This window comes from Diabrotica undecimpunctata, chromosome 8, assembly GCF_040954645.1.
Source record: "Diabrotica undecimpunctata isolate CICGRU chromosome 8, icDiaUnde3, whole genome shotgun sequence".
Classification (NCBI taxonomy): domain Eukaryota; kingdom Metazoa; phylum Arthropoda; class Insecta; order Coleoptera; family Chrysomelidae; genus Diabrotica; species Diabrotica undecimpunctata.
Genome location: NC_092810.1, coordinates 131,016,441 through 131,033,709, shown reverse-complemented (window position 1 = coordinate 131,033,709; position 17,269 = coordinate 131,016,441). Strand labels below are relative to the sequence as shown.

At 31.4% G+C, this 17,269-nt stretch overlaps 1 protein-coding gene across 1 annotated transcript; it reads left to right on the top strand.

Annotated features, from left to right (window-relative positions):
* The first annotated feature begins 1,932 nt into the window (after window positions 1-1,932).
* LOC140448571 (uncharacterized) lies at window positions 1,933-10,517 on the top strand. The gene is made up of 2 exons (XM_072541654.1): window positions 1,933-2,054; window positions 9,926-10,517. Exons 1-2 carry the CDS (start codon window positions 2,043-2,045, stop codon window positions 10,379-10,381), a joined length of 468 nt encoding a protein of 155 aa, XP_072397755.1. The 5' UTR covers window positions 1,933-2,042; the 3' UTR covers window positions 10,382-10,517.
* The last annotated feature ends 6,752 nt before the right edge of the window (window positions 10,518-17,269 follow it).

Below are 17,269 nucleotides of genomic sequence, written 5' to 3'. Positions count from 1 at the left end.
AGGTTATTAAAAATCTTGTGATATCTCCACCGAATTTTGGTTTTTCGGGAAGAAATATTTGTAATTCCTTTTGTTAAAAAGATAGATGCTTCCTTAAATCTGCCGTGTTTCTGTTGATCATTCTCATTTTAACCTTTTTATGTAGGCACAATTTACACAAAGTAATTTGGGATGCATGAATTATTTCGGAAAACTCATCAAATTTGCTTTTAGGTCTTTTAGATCTATGACTCTAACGTTCACTACTCGGACTAGAACTATTTGAATCTTTGTCCCTCATGTCAAATTGTAAACTTGTCACTCCGGGAACAACAAGGATTAGATGAAAAACAATTATTCATTAGACTCAACGGAAAGCTCAATTGGGAATAAAGTTAAGTGATGTCGAAAAAGTAACTATTACTAGTTACTTTGTGTTCGTTACTATCCAATACGCTAAGTATCTAATAACAAACCCAGAATTATATATCGTCACTTCGTTATTCTAAATACTTCATTACTAACATTATCTGTTATTAATTTGTCTCGGTACTTTTGAATATTATCCACGCTCTTTCAGCAAATTTTGTTTAACCGAATGATCTCATCGCACACTCAGCAGAAACAATGTTTAGTCTTCGATAAGATTTGTTTATTTATATTCCTCCTGACTAAATTATAATGGGAAAAAAATTGAATTATTAAGTGGGTTTTACAACAATTATATTTTTTATTAGCTAGGGTGACATATTTAAAAAAAAATATTCTCTGTTCTCAATCGGCTATTCTCAAAATATGGACAATTAATTTCAGAGCGAAGAAGTCGTCTGCTGAAAAAGAATGTACAAAATATTTTATTTTTACATTGTAATTATTATGACCTCTGAGCACGTGTCAAATGTGTTTTTTTAATGAATATTTTGATTCGGTATGTATGGTTATAGTATTGTTTGTAATGCGCATAAGTCCAGTTTTTTAAATTTTTATTACATATTTTTTTGCGTCTCATAGAGTCTTTAAGCATATACCCGAACTACTATACTCGCTAAAACTACACTCAGTCCTAACTGCAAGACGCAAGAGTCTCGCAGGCTTAGTCTAGTTCTTGCTTGAATCTTGCACGGTCAGTCTTGGTCTTGGTCTTGCTAAAATTAGGCGGTCTTGGTCTTGGTCTTGGTCTTGCAAAAACGCAAGAACAAGACCAAGACTGCAAGACCAAGACCGATTTTGGGCTACACTACAGACGGCTATAACGGTTAGAGAATTAAAAATATTTTGTACAGAGGAAGAAACAATGCTCAAAATAAACAACCGCTTACCGTTAAAGTAAGAAAACTTCCATATTTGGAAAATATATCCAGTGGTGAAAAATATAACACCCTACAGTTAATAATGCGGGGCAAGATGCAAGGTTAACGCAGCGTAGGACGATGAAGAATATCCTAGTTGATAAATCTCAGAGAATATTTGGGATGCCATGTAATAAAATTATTCCCTGTAGAGATCTCAACGATAAGAATAGCATTGGCGATTGCCAACCTTCGTTGCGGAAAAAGATATGGGTGTTATATTAAAATACACTATCAATTTTTTTTACCTAATAACATCTTAAATTCTTAAAACTGGTAATAAGACTAAGAATTATACCTATTTCTATAAATTAAACACAATAAAAAAACACAACAAAAGTTCTTATCAATGTAATCCACTGCTACACTTTTTTATTAATTAATTATATATTCTAGATTTTTTAATTTGATATTTGATACTAAAAACTCTTAAAAAATAGAAAGTCACGTTTTATGTCACACTGCAATTCTCAATCGATCAAACTATCAAATCTACAAGTCATAAAGCAAAATTTCTAAATGCAAAAAACCACATTGGACTATTTTTGATGATTATATCATTCTAATATCATAGGATGGTCATGGACAATCTGTTAGGGATGCAGTGAAAGTAGTGAAAGAATCGTATCAGTATATAAAGCGAACTTTCCTTAACCGAACTATCAGTTGATTCACTCATCTTAAGCTTTACACAACTTACCCAAGCGAGTTACAATGAATTACTTTGTAAGTTTATTTCTTATATTTTGTGTTTGATTACGCAGTGAAGTGGTATTATAATTAAAAGTGTCTTTTGAGTGTTTCGTCGTGTTATTCATAGTGAATTTATTTTTAAATATTGGTTTTATTTTTGAAAATATTTTGCAAAAATAAAACATGATATAATTAAAAAATTAAATAACAATTTTTTAAATTCTTTTACAAATATGTCATTTCGTTTACTGAATTTACATTTTTTAAAAGACACTTTTTTAATAATATTTTAGTTTAATGCATATTAAGAGTTTTGATTATTTTATTTCGTTCGCTGTCTTCATTTTTTAGTGGTCTTTCACCTATTTCTTAGTATTTTTTGTCTGTTTTCATCACCATTAATAAGTGTTAATTATATTATATATTTTGCAATCAAAAATTAATTTATGTCATTGGAAAACGTATTTCTCACTGTTACTCTTATATTAAATTGTTCCTTTGATTTTTGATTGACTTTTAGGGTTACTAAAATTTAGTTTGTGGTTTTTCTAAACAAAAATAAAAATCTACTTTTAACATTCAAAAAAAATTTTCTTTACGCCCAAAACGAATACACTAATAAACTAGCAACAAAACTTATTTCGAATTTTACATTAAACCAATAGGATCTGCAAAGTGTTCTGTATAATTTCTCCCGAATACTGTGGCAACCTAGTTAAAATAGCCCAATAAAAATAAATTCCCGTTAATTGTCCAGACAGCTCAATTTCAAAAAGCCATTTCCATTTTGTAAAAACAACGGTATATAAATTCTTTCGACTTGGAGAATTTAATGAAAAAGTGTGCGACGTCGAGGCGGAATCGTCCAATTAATTACTTACCTTCGTCAAAATAATTTACAGACCGACAGAAACAAATCTCATGCGGTTTCTCAATTAAAACCGAATCAATTAAAACTTATCAGAGCAGTGCCAATTTTCGCGAACAATTCATTTACATGAACAAAGCATGAACAAAGAAACTTCAAAGGCATGCACCGGAATCGGTGCTAACGGAACGATGCGTTTAACACGTAGAGATGGGCAGGTACGTAACAATCCAACAGGTTAAAACGTACTCGTTGTTGCTTCATTATCTGTTCCTCTTCTTCGTCTACAATATTTAAAATATTTCTTGATTATTTGTTGTATTTCATTTCGTATTACTGTGCAAAATCATCTTCTTATTTCAGTTTCATATCTTTATTTGGCGTTGGCCATCATTTGGGTCCATATAAGTATGTTTACAGTGGCCATAACAATAACTCTAAGGATTTTTTACCTTTAACAGTCTCAGATTTTTTAGCAAAGACATCCATTGTCTACTCAGCTCTCTGTTTCCTTTTAGTTTATGCTAAATCATAACTTGTAGAATGCAGTCTTTATGGTTCCTCATTCCATTTCAAAAATATGAGTCCATGAAATACGCATCATCATTCCCTAGCACCACATTTTGCATTCTCTTATTTCTTTGCTAATTGTTTCTGTAAGGGTCTATATCTTAGTCTATATAGGAGAGTTGCGAATACATAACAGCTAATTACTCGAAGTCCAACCATTAAATAAAGGCCCAGATTGCAAATAACAGCTTTCATCCTATCCCTATTTTGTGGCATCTTTACTATATTTACTCCCATTTAACAACAATTTGAGTTAAAAAATTATATATAAATATCCGAAATGGAAATCGAAACATCAAAATAAATATATTTTAAACTAAAATTGTAATTAAGTCCTGGTAAAAATATCCCAATCCTTATTTAAGTTGGACCCTAGATGATATTTCTATTCCATTAATTAGTCTTTGAAGGCCTTTTGCACAAACATTAAGAAGAACAGTATTGTCAACGTATCGGAATTTATTCATAAATACAATATTTACCAAAATTTCGTCTTTATTACTTACCATTGCCTGTCGAAATCCTCTCTAAATATTAAATGTTTCGGAATAATTATTGTTAACTTTTTGTTGTGTATATTAATTTTGATTATCCTCAGATGATTTTTGATGATCTTGTATACTTCGTTTTCTGAGAATGTAGATAAGTTTACTGTGGTTTACTTTGACGAAAGCGTTCTCGTAATCTATCAAGCAGTCCAATATATCATTATTTACGTCTTTGGTCCTTTAAGTTAACACTTGGATACTGAATAACACTTTTCTAGTTCCAGATCAATTTCTAAATCCAAACTGAAATTTATCCAGCCGATGTTAGAGGTTTGGATATATTCTATTATGTATAATGTATAAAATTTTTTTGAATGTATGGCTCATCACACTTATGGTTGCATGGTATTCGAATTTTTCCGAAGATCTTTTTTTGACATTGGTATAAATTTAGACAGTAACCAATGATCGGAAAACTTTTCTATCTAGTAAATGTTTTTAACCTGTATAGGTTGAATATGGTCATCTTCAAGTAGTTTCGTAATTTCTCTATGTATTTTGTTAGGTAACGGAACTTTCTTATTTTTTATTTTTTGGATAGCTAGTACTGCTTTTTAGATGCAAAAGCTTTCCTTCTCCACGTTTGCCTTTTTTTGTGAAATCATAACATTATTAAATATTTATAAGATCAATTCCTTCTTCTTTCTTGCCTTTGAAAGTACAATAATTAATTTTTCTTCAATATTAAATTGTGATGTCGTCAAATCTTTATCTATAAGAGTATTTTTGAATGTACTTATTAAATATTTATTAGGTAGTAGAAATTAATGACAGACTTACAATCTATTTATTTAGTAAACGACTTGTTTTCACCACTACAGTTTTCTAGTCATCATCAGGTCACCGGTAAAGTACCATCTTTAGAAAGATTTCGGTACACGGTCTATGGTTAAGATGGCTTATTTCAAATGCTCATTTATGTTAAAGTATCGTCGTGGCTTATACATCGACATACAAAAACATCCCTTTAAGGATGATTTTATTTTATACAGTTCTTTAATTTCCTCATTTCTTCCTGTATATTGTTATTGTTGCTACACGACAAGATCTTCGAAAGTAATCCTTTCTAGAGCAGCTCTCTTACTGCTGTTTCTTTTATTTATTATCTGGTATTTTTTTTGGTTATACAATTTTCTTGTACAGTATGCCACGATAATAACGTTTTACATATTTATAAATGTTTTTATTTTCATGTTCCGGTGTATAGTGTGTACCGCACCAGTTGGGCGCCAGTTATCAAATTAAAGTATTTGACCTTTGTCTTATATTTTGCTATAATATCCAATTATACTGTAGTGTGGTATTCTAATCCATTGTGGCAGTTTATTTCCTGATTTTTTTTATTCCCAATACTGGATCGTTTACTAAATAACAACCAATGAAAATTCTTGTAGTAGTCTTTTATGTTGACCTGCTACATTAGTTTGAATTGAATGAGAGAACAACATATGAATTTTCTCGATAAACAGAATTTTCAGTTTCGATATGATAGTTATAGTTAATATTTTATCTTTTTTTTTTCCATAATTTTTATGTTCAATTTCTCTACCAATTATTATTTTTGCAAAATGGCAAGAAGTTTAAAAAAGAAAGCTTGAGTTTGACCTTCTGCATCGGGAAAATTAAGATCCATTAATATCTAAATACATTTCATTACTGTAGACTCATTAAATGAAGTAAACTAAAGTTCAAACAAAAAAAGAATGGTAGTTTATATCAAACATTTATTTAATTAGTGATCACTTATCATAATTACGTTATTATTTATTCCGTCTATTTGATAATCCTACTACGTAACTATATTTTGTATCAATACCAAAATTTAACGTTTATAAAATCCCATCTTCATTAAATATTAGAAATTTTTTACTGTTCTATGTGTTCATGACACTACTTGGAGATAATTGGATGACTTTCATCTTACGTTCGCTCCTTGAGCGTCTATTCATCTAGTCACATTTGATCTTGAATATCGAACGATAGAAGATACTTTCACTAAATCAGTCTGCAGGCTGCTTTCTTTATTAAAATTATAACTTTTCAATGGTTGAGCAATTAATAAATTAATGTGACAGAAGGAAGTAGTTTATTTTAATGTATTAGGTGTGTTTATCAGATCAGGATTTAAAAATATTATAGAAAAGGAGAATTGATGAAATGCATAATTTAAATATGTTAATTATGTCTACCACTAAAATTTAAATCACTAGGAACATCTGTTGTGTAAATTATATTATTCATATTTTCACTAACAAATGTAGAATAATTAATTTGTTCAATAAAATTAATGTTAAACTGGTAGATATATCATAAAGAATGTATAAATGCATTTAACTGCTTTTTGCATCTTTTTTCTATATCCTTTTTATATTATTTTTCACCTATTTATTTTTTTCTTCCCTTACATTATAATCTCAAATTATTCTTGTTTTTCTACTTCTTGTTAAAAATGTTTATTTCAGATTGTTTACTTTTTTGTATTCTTTTCAACAAAGCTTTGGTACTTGAAATACCCTTATTTCTGTTGTTCTTATTATTCCTTAGATTTTCGTCATACAATTTCATCATTTTGGTTGTATATTTAAGTTTTAAATATGTTAAATCGCTAGAACAAACATTACGTTGTCTTGTCTTAGTTATATGAGTCAAAAATTAATAGAATCTGGCACGTTTCCGGAAAACAATATGGCGTTAATTTAGACACAATCCAGAGGTTTTACCTTTCAACTTAAATGCCTTGCCATGTGGAAACACAACATTCATTTTGTCAATAGCAACGATTTGTTATAAACTGTAATCAATTGCCACGTTATAATTGATTACTATGGTGATTTAACGTGACGATTTCGTTCAATTTCATTTCGCGCTTCGTGTTTCTCATCAGTTTGACTTGCTCGTATATTTTTTTGATTTTAGCCTTGCGATTTCTAGCACCTAAATTTTTCTTCTTTCTCTTCTTCCTCCTTATAAGCAATTCTGCTTGTTCATTAGCAGATTAATACCTCTATGGAAGGTTGTCATTCCGTCTTTAGTGATTTATTTCTTTTTATTTTAACGACACGGGTCTCCTCCATTCTACTTATGTGGTTATTTTATTCTTTTTTTTTTTTCTATTTTGTGTCTATTCATTTATACATTGTACGTTACATTTTCTTCTAACGTTTTCACTTCTCTTTCGATCTCTCAGCGTATTTCCTGTAATTTTTCTCAGTACTCTCATCTCTGCAGTTTCCAGTAGCCTTTGCGTTGTGGTTGTGTCGGGTCTTGTTTTTGAGACATATGTCATTATTGGTCTTACACTGGCTTTATAAATTCTTGACTTCATCTCAGTGTTAATGTGTCTGTTTCGCCATATAGTATTATTAAGACATCCTGCCAGTCTATTTGCTTTTTGTGCTTGATCTCTTAGTTTTTTGTCCAGGTCTCCATAGCTAGACAGTATAATTTCCAGGTATTTTTTTCCACTACTTGCTAATACTGATGCCATCAATTTTTATTCTACATCTGGTGGGTTCTTTTCTGACTACTATTGTTTTAGTTTTCTGAGATGAGATTGTCATAATAAATTCTTTTGCTATCTTCATCTTGGGCTATCAATATTGACAATAGTAACAGAGTATTTTGATTTTTTTGTTTCCCATTCTGTATTCCCTTTCTTTGTTAACGCTTTTGATAATTTCATCCATATTCAAATTCAAGAGCATGGGACTCAATGAATCCCCTTGTCTTATTAAGTGTGTAAGTTTTAGCGTAGTATTTACACCCAAATTGTTACGAATAATTTTCACGATAGCATATTTTAAAATCCAAATTCAACTAAAAATAAAAAATTGACTTCCATAATCTTTCTCTATAACGACGTATACCACATGCTGGTCTATCAAATTTTACCAAAAATCGATATTCTAATGAAGGTTTAATATAAGGCATGTTTGCATTAAATGCCATAAATTACTTCCCCATTACCCAGGGCTTCTTACTGAGTCGCTCTGATGAATCCTGAAAGGTTCTTGCTTAGATGAATTTTAATTCCTCATGTCGGTCCATTTATGGCCAGCTTGCTTTGTATATCGTAAAAGGAACATATTTAAATAGGAATTTGAATTTCTGGTACGAATAAGTAGAAATCTCCAGCTTTTAACTTCTTGCTTGATAAATAATTTAAATTTGTATTTTATTTGTTTCTGCATAGCTTTCTGGTATATCTTTTATATACTATTGCGATGTTTTTTAAGTACTCAGAGAGTGCTCTTTTAGATGACGCTGACTTTCTGTTTATGTTATTTTTCCTAATCAAACGATAGTAATATAAAAACCGATATTTAATAGCTATCGCAAAAGATACCAGTATATAATATTATTTATAATTTTCCATAGCACAATCCGGCTATTCGTTTAAAGGCTCATTTAAACGAATGTGACACTAATAAAAATTAATAGCAAATTCAAAAGTGCTTCCAAATCACATTAAAAACAGAGCAATATTACATCGAAATGACCTGTCACGGTTCAGCCATTTTATTCCAAATTACTTTCAACCTCAATGTAAAATGTATTTTAAATCATACATTGTTGTGTTAGTGGACTTCAAAGAGTTAAATATTTTCAATTATATTTTCAGCATTTCATCAATTTTAACACCAATAGGCGCGTGCTTTTAATAGATCCAATCATTAAAATATTCGTCAATTTAAAAATTTGGCTTTTAGTCAAATTATCAATATTGTGTTTATTTACCACGCAATATATATTAAAGTATAAAATTTTATTTAGTTAATAGTACTATAATTTAAATACATTTATAACGAACACGGTTATTACGAGGTTTCGCTTATAACGAGGTACATTAGATGTCCCGTGAAATTTCTATTGAACTATAACCCTTTATAGCGAGGTAAATTTGCTTATAACGAGAGAAAATAAGATTGCAAAACGTGTTTTTTACGTTTTGGCCCGGCCGTAGCTATAAATAAATACCCTTTTTAACTGCGGGCCGCCCGCAATAAACTTATTACAATTTATGATTCTTAGTCGGAAATGTAAAATTTATTATTCACAAGTGTCATTGTATTGGGTTGACCATTCACACCTAATAATATGGGTCCTAATAGACAAGATGTGGGAAGTGTGTTAAAGGTTGTCAGAAACTTTATCCAAGGACAAAACGCAAATAAAGCAGCATAAAACTGTTTCACATCTTTAGAAAATATGATAGATAGAATACTGGACAATTTAAAGCAGTCAAAAATGACAAAATAACTTTATACGCTTTATACATATTTACAGAATACAGATTTTTTGTTTTAGCTTATATCATTGACAGTAAAACTAAACAACTCTTTTTTGTTTTAATGCATTTCATTGACAATAAAAGTAAACAACTTTGTTTTAAAAACGCCATTCAAACAATATTTATTAGCATCTTATATTGCTCCGAATGGCTTCACTATACAAAGTTAATGTTTTAGAAAACTACATATTCATATGTATGCACAATATTATTGTTGTTGGATATAACGAGATCCGCTTATAACGAGGTAATTAGTCTGCCATTTCAGTTCTCGTTATAGAGGGAGTCTACTGTATATGATATAGAATTAAATATATCTGAAGAGATCTTTTTGTAATTTTCCCTACGATTTAACTTCAATAAATGAAACAAAATTTGCATTAAAAAACATCAATTTGTTCTTATCGCAGTTTATTAACGCAGTTAAAATAGTCATACCAGTAACCGAATATTGCTTAATATACGTTTTGGTTTATTTCTTGATTTATTTTCTAAATTTATGATGTTTTATAATATTTTTATTCTGTCAAAAACTTCTGATCCTGCACCGTATTTAGCTTTTTCTGTCACTCCTTTATTATAATTGTAATATTATTCAAAAACCATTAACTGAATTTTTTTCTTTCAGTTGTGTGTATCATTCTTAGTGGCTCTCGCAACCGTAAATGCCGGTTACGCAGGCAGTTACGGAGGTCATGAAGGCTATGGTGGAGATCACGGTGGCCACGATCTTTCCCACACTGTGGAAATAACCAAGCACGTGCCAATTCCTGTCTACAAACACGAAGCAGTTCCAATTCCCCACACTATTCCAGTTCCAGTGCCAAAACCAGTAGCAGTACCCGTACCACAACCCTACCCCGTCCACATTAAAGTTCCCCAACCTGTTGCCGTACCTGTCATCAAAACCATCACCATTCCCGTAGAGAAACCAGTACCTTACAAGGTCGAAAAGGAAATTCCATACCACGTTGAAAAACCAGTACCAGTTCCAGTAGAAAAACATATTCCCATCAGAATCCCCAAACCAGTTCCCGTCAAAGTACCAGTTTACAAAGTTATATACCACCATAGCAAACACTAAGTGGAAGACGCAAGACTGATACAATTTCATCTCTTTCATCTTACTTACTTCATTTCATCTTAGTCATTTGTTATTGTTGCCTTGTTAATATTTTTATTGTTAAATCTGATTGTTGAATAGATTTATAATTTTTTAAGTTGTATGTTTATTACAAAACACCTTTTATAAACTAATTGTTGAGGATTATGGTTTAAGTATTCCCTAAAAACACTATATGTACCAACAGAAATACGAACATAGAAACAGATAATTTAGCTAACAAATCTTTATTCGACATATCATAGGACAAACGATACTATTAAATATTTTAAGATCAGATATGCTATCTCAAATAATAGCAATCACTGCGTTCACAAATAGTTTCCTCAGTTTTTTTTAGTGGCCAAAATAAAATTATTAAAAACGAATTCTCACCAGTTTAAGTTCATAACAACAATGCAAAGTATTTTACACATAAATAAATTTAAATTATTTGTAAGATTTTTCTAATCTCTAGAGAAATAGTCACATTAGGAAATAACTTACATGTACATGTCTTAACTTTGAAAAAGCATTCGATAAGGTGGAATATTGGGCAGTAAAGAAGTCTTTACAAAATGGGAGAATAGACTATAGATACAGGGACTTAATTTCCAATATAATATATGATCAAGCAACAACATCCATTAAAATAGTTGAACAAACGGAGATCATTAAGAAACGGCGAGGACTCAGACAGGGTGACACTATATCACCCAAACTATTCAATCAAACTTTGGAAGACGTTATGAGGAAATTACAATGGAGAAAACGGGGTATTAACATAAATGGCCAATACTTAAATCACGTAAGATATGCAGACGACATTGTATTAATAACAGATAAAAGGGAAGAATTACAAAATATGATGGATGAATTAAATAGCGAATCAACAAAAATAGGTCTACAAATGAATTATAATAAAACGAAAATTATGACCAACCAACCAGAAGAATTAATAATTACAATTGCACAAACAACTATAGAACAAGTAAAAGAATATGTATATTTGGGACAACTAGTTAAATTAAATAAAGAAAATTAGACCGGAGAAATAAAGAGAAGGATACGGTTGGCTTGGGTATCCTTTGGAAAACTTTCCTATATACTAAAAAATAGAAAATACCCCCAATATTTAAAAACAAGAGTCTTCAACAAATGTATACTTCCTGTTCTCACCTACGGTTCTCAAACTTGGACGTTTACAAAGAAAAACATGGAAAAAATAGCAAAGACCCAAAGAGCCATGGAAAGGCAAATGCTGAACATCAGGCTATCAGACAAGAAAAGAAATACTTGGATCCGCAACAAAACAAAAGTGACCGATGTATTAACGTAGATAGCAAAACTTAAGTGGAAGTTCGCTATACATACTATAAGACAGAAAAACGACAGATGGAATAAGGTGATTATACACTGGAGACCATATAGTTACAAACGAAAAAGAGGAAGGCCACAAATGAGATGGTCAGATGACTTGAAGAAACACGCAGGCCCAAAGTGGATACAAACTGCCTACAATAGAGAGACGTGGTGGAAGCAGGAAGAGGAGGTCTATGTCCAAAATTGGGCAGCAAGAGCTGTATAGATAGATAGACATGTCTTAACGTAGCTATTGTTTGCCGTTCCCAATCGTCCTGTTTTTTTTTCTCTATAGACATATGTCTATATATATATATATATATATATATATATATATATATATATATATATATATATATATATATATATATATTCATTCTATTCTTTAGATTCATTAGTTATCTACTTCGTTTATTTCGCACCATGTCCATAAGTATTAATCAATCAGCAGCTTCTGGTCCTAAACAGTATCACCATTGCTTCGATTAGTCGAGAGATTTAATCTCTAAAAACGAGACGAACAAGCTGAATTTGCTGACAGTGTCAATTTTAGAACCCCAAAAAACATGTTAAAAAGTTTGTCACTTCTTGTCAATAAAATTTATTACTTCCATTGACCGGTCACTATAAAATTTCCATTGTTAGAAATTAATGTTCAAAACCCATAAAATGAAATTTTAATTTTAAGTTTTGGCAGCAAATATGAAGCATTTAAAATTTGACTGAAAAATGCTGAATTTAAACACACATATTAAAAACGAACGTTGGTGTAGAATATTGTGCGGTAATAATTGGGGGCCCATCATCAAAGTGACCCTATGGTTATACAAAAGGTTTTTAGACCAATTGTAACCTATGGGTTTGTGACGTGGTGTACAAAGACGTAGCAAGTGGCAGCAATAATGCTAGTAAGTAAACCACAAAGGCTAGCATACCTGTTTATTACTGAGATCATCAAAATGACTCCTACAGGATAATACTCATACCACTTCATGTCTTTATACAGGGCGAAGCCAGATTAGAGATGCACAGATTAATATATAGTCAGCAACATATAAACCAGGCGCATAGTGCATAGTGAGATATAACTTTGACAATAAATTCAAAATAAATATACCAGGCAGGGAAGATTGGAAAAAAGGTGTATCCATACAAGTGGAAGCTACCTGGTATACTAATTGCTCAAAAATATCTTTCACAGTAAATCCCTGCTTACAGAGTCATACTCTGTACAGTTGTCATGCAGATCTGGTCTATTGTTAACCTTTCCGGTCGAAAGATACGCTTATACAGTGTAATATAGTTCTATATTAATAAAGTCTTCTTCTTCTTCCTCCTTGTATGTAGGCTTTAAAGCCTGTTTCTTCTTTAATATTAGCCTCCTTAATTGTTTAAATTGTCGCACCATCTTTTTCTTGGTCTACCAATACTTCTTCGTCCATTTGGTGACTTATCTCGTACTATTTGTACTATTCTATCCTCTGCCATTCTACTGATGTGTTAGTTCCACTCGTGTTTCCGTTTTTTCACCCATCCATTTATGTCTTCTATATTGCATGCTCTTCTTATGTTTTCGCTTCTCTCCCTATCCAACAGACTTTTCCCTGATATTCGTCGGAGTATTTTCATCTCTGTTGTTTTCAGTAGCCGTCTCGTTTTAGATGTGTCAGGTCTTGTCTCCGCCATGTATGTTAATATAGGTCTAATTGCTGCTTTATAGATTTTTGTTTTTGTGTCTTGCCTTAGGTGTTTGTTCTTCCAGAGTGTGTCATTAAAAGATTCCGCCACTTTACTTGCTTTTAAGCTTTGTTGTCGTACTTCTTCTTCGACATGACCGTAACTAGTTATATCTATTCCCAGATATCTAAACCTTGCTTCCTCCTTTATTATCTTTCCATCAATTTCGATTTTACATCGTAGTGGGTATTTAGATGTTATCATGATATATTTGGTTTTTTCTGCTGATATTATCATATTGTATTTCTTGGCTGTTGTATTGAAGATTTGTGTTAACCTTTGTAGTTCGTCCTCTGTCTAGGTGGTTAATGCGGCGTCGTCTGCATAACATAATATTTGGATTTCTTTGTTTCCCATTTTGTAGCCATGACCTTTACGTACTGCTTGTATTATTTCGCCCATAATTATATTAAGAAGAAGTGGGCTTAACGAGTCACCCTGCCGGACTCCGCTTTGTACTGGTATACACTGTGTTAGTTTTCCATTTATCTTTGCCTGTATTCGATTATGGAAGTAGATGTTTTCGATGGTTTGTATAATATTGATTGGTATGTTTCTTTTATACAGTAGGTGTAAGACGTCTTGGATGCGATCAAAAGCCTTTGTCAGGTCTTTATTGTCAATAATATAAGTCAAAAATATGGTCTTAAAATTAATATAAAGAAAATAAAATTTATGGTAATTAGGAAACGTGAAGAAACTGTAGAAAAAGTAAAGATATTTAAGTACCTGGGATGCTGGGTAAACGATAAATGGAATCATAATGATGAAGTTAAAATTAGAACCTAAATAACTAGGAGCACGTTATTTAAAATAAAAGCACTATTCTGCACTAGAGAGCTAAGTCTGATTAATCGATGTCGTGCCAATAAATGGTACGTACTTCTACACTGTTGAACGAAATTAAGGAAACGACCTAATGCAAGAATATAAGAAACTATTGACAAAACTTAAACGAAGAAATGTAGCTTACTTCAGCCATATCTTTAGAAACTAGTAAGTATGGGTTTCTGCATTTCTTCGTTGAAGGAAACATCAAAGGAAAACAAGGCATTCTTACGCCAATGGCTCGAATTAAGGAAGGCCAGTACAAATATATGATAACCACAATATATAGAAGAATTCCAGTTAATGGTTGTCAATCTCCGATGAGAAAATGGCACATGACGAACCAAAACGGTTTAAAATTCGACTTTTTTGTCTTCATTTACACATTTAGCTTTTATTTCTATTACCAATATTGTAAGGAAAAGCAATTCAGGTAGTCAAAAAGAAGAAGATCAGTAGAAATAAGCTGATAGTAAAACGCAAGTCCTTTACAACGAGTCCTTTACAAAGGACTCGTTGCTCATTCTCGGGGCTTCAATAGGATGGCAAGGATATGACTCAGAAGTCAACAAAAATATACGAGCTGCACATTCCTCTAATCTTTCACTTCTTATCAGCAGAGGTAGGGAAATACAACCCGGTACGGAACAATTTAGAAATGCCAGCTTAATAATTAGCCGAGGCATAAAAAAAGAAAATATGAACAATAGAAAGATTCTCTTTATATCTTGTTTAGATGAAATGAAAAAAAAAAAAAAAATGTGGGTGTGTGGGTACGTGGGTTTTTCGCTAAGCACTGTACTGATTAAACTATTAAATTTACATCAGTGGCCATTGCGACACCAAACTAAGGAATAAGCTCAAATTATCGACGTTTATGGGTTTTAGATCACTTTTTTCAGACAACTTCAAAACGTTCATATTAACATTTTTATTAGGTTCTTGGGGGAAATAAATTGCAACTAAGTTTATAACACATAGTTTATTTTGTGAGAAAAATTACAAACTTCTTACATAATCACACCCAGACAAAACTAATGCATCGGAACTGAAGTACGTAATCAAAACAGACTACGAATAGTTATATGTACAGTGTTCAGTAAAATTTTAAATTCAAGAAAAATAAAATGCTACAACATGTATAATATTTCTAGTAGATATGATTAAAATTTCAGTTAAAAAGTATTAACTAAATCTTGTACATATTCGTAAATTAATATTTTCTTAAAGTTAGGTACAAAATGTGTCTCAAACACAGAAGAATGTAACTAGAAATTAATTAAAACTAAGGATTACACATGTACCATTATATATCTACAACTTTATTTTTGTTATTATAGTTCTCCATTAGACATAACGATTCCCAAGTTTCTGGTAGCGTCAGCGCCAGCTTCTAACACGCTTGTGTTTCAAGTTACATATTACGTTCCAGCACCTTCTTTGCCGCCTCCTTTGAGAATATGGCGCTCATATGCAATATTCCAAGACTTGGCTGTTGAAATCATATTTGAAATGTGATTCCTCGGCTGCATTGTTTGTATACAGCATGATCGTTAACTCAGATTTCAGTGTATGGAATATTATTTCCGCAGAAGGTTACAACTTTAACAATGAAAGTTTAATTATATTCAAAATAATTGTCAAACGAACATAACTTTTATGTTATGTATGTAATTTGAAGATATAGATTTGATATAATATTTTGTTTATGGATTTTAATAATTTTAATATTTTATATAAGTACTAATGTAATGTTAGTAATTATTCGTCTTGTTGTTAAAAATTAAAAAAAAAACAACAACAATGGTAATTTTTGGAAAATTTAATGACAGTCCTATATGAAAATAAACGGAGTATTTTGAATCTGCCTCACAGTAGATCTAGAGGCAATGCTGAGGCATTGATTTCTTAACCTTCTAATAGATCCACACGGTCTTGCAGTTCGGGTCGAAATTCAATTTCTAATTTTGTCGAAAGTGGGAAAGCTAAGAAACTTGGGCACACAGTATCTTTCCATTTCCAACTATCGTAACCTTCCCATAGGCGATCCCACCAAAGTAACTAGAACGGTCGCGCGCATTTCCAACATAAATTTTAAACCACAATTGAAAATAATATTAATTATAATATTTATTTAAATATTCAAAGTATTATTCTAAAAGATTGGTGCAGACCGGAAATCATTATAGAAGTAACAATCTCGATATTTCCGATGTAATAAGGTAGTCAAGAACTCTAACTTAAGTTAAATTTTAAATTTATTAATTTTAACAGAAACTAATTTTCAGTAGCTTAGGAATAAAAATTTAAATTAAATATTGTCATTGAAATGGTATAATTAAGTTTTATGCCATTTCTAAAAATAAATTGCTCAAACTTTTTTCTCTGAAATACTGTATAAAGCCAAGATTTAGTGTTTTTAATGTCATCTTCGTCCCCAGATTCTATTGCATTTTGTGCTGTCTCTTTAACATTCCTGGACAGCCTTCACTTTATCGATGTCACTGTATGTCGTCTATAAAATTATGTTCGAATCACTTGAATCACTCGATACCTAAAGGTGGGTACACATATGTGAGCAGAACTGTTCGCGAACCGTTTGTGAACGCTATATTCGTATATAATTTGTACGACGGTACGAACCGCTTGCGAGCGTTTCGTTCGTTGCTTGTCAGGAACCACGGCCTGTCGGTTTTTGGGATGAACACAAAGAATGATCGCAGTTAAATTTGGACGGTGTTCGCACAGCGATATTGTCTGTTCGTGCCGTCTTCGAATCGAGATTGTATGACCTGTTCCTAGTTTGAATTTAGTGCGTATTTTTTAACATGAACCCAAGTTTTCCATGATTGCATAGTGGTCCGAGAATAAATGTCAATAAATATTGACTTATATCAGAATAAGAATCCTCTTATTCTGGGATCTGAAAGACCCTGATCATTT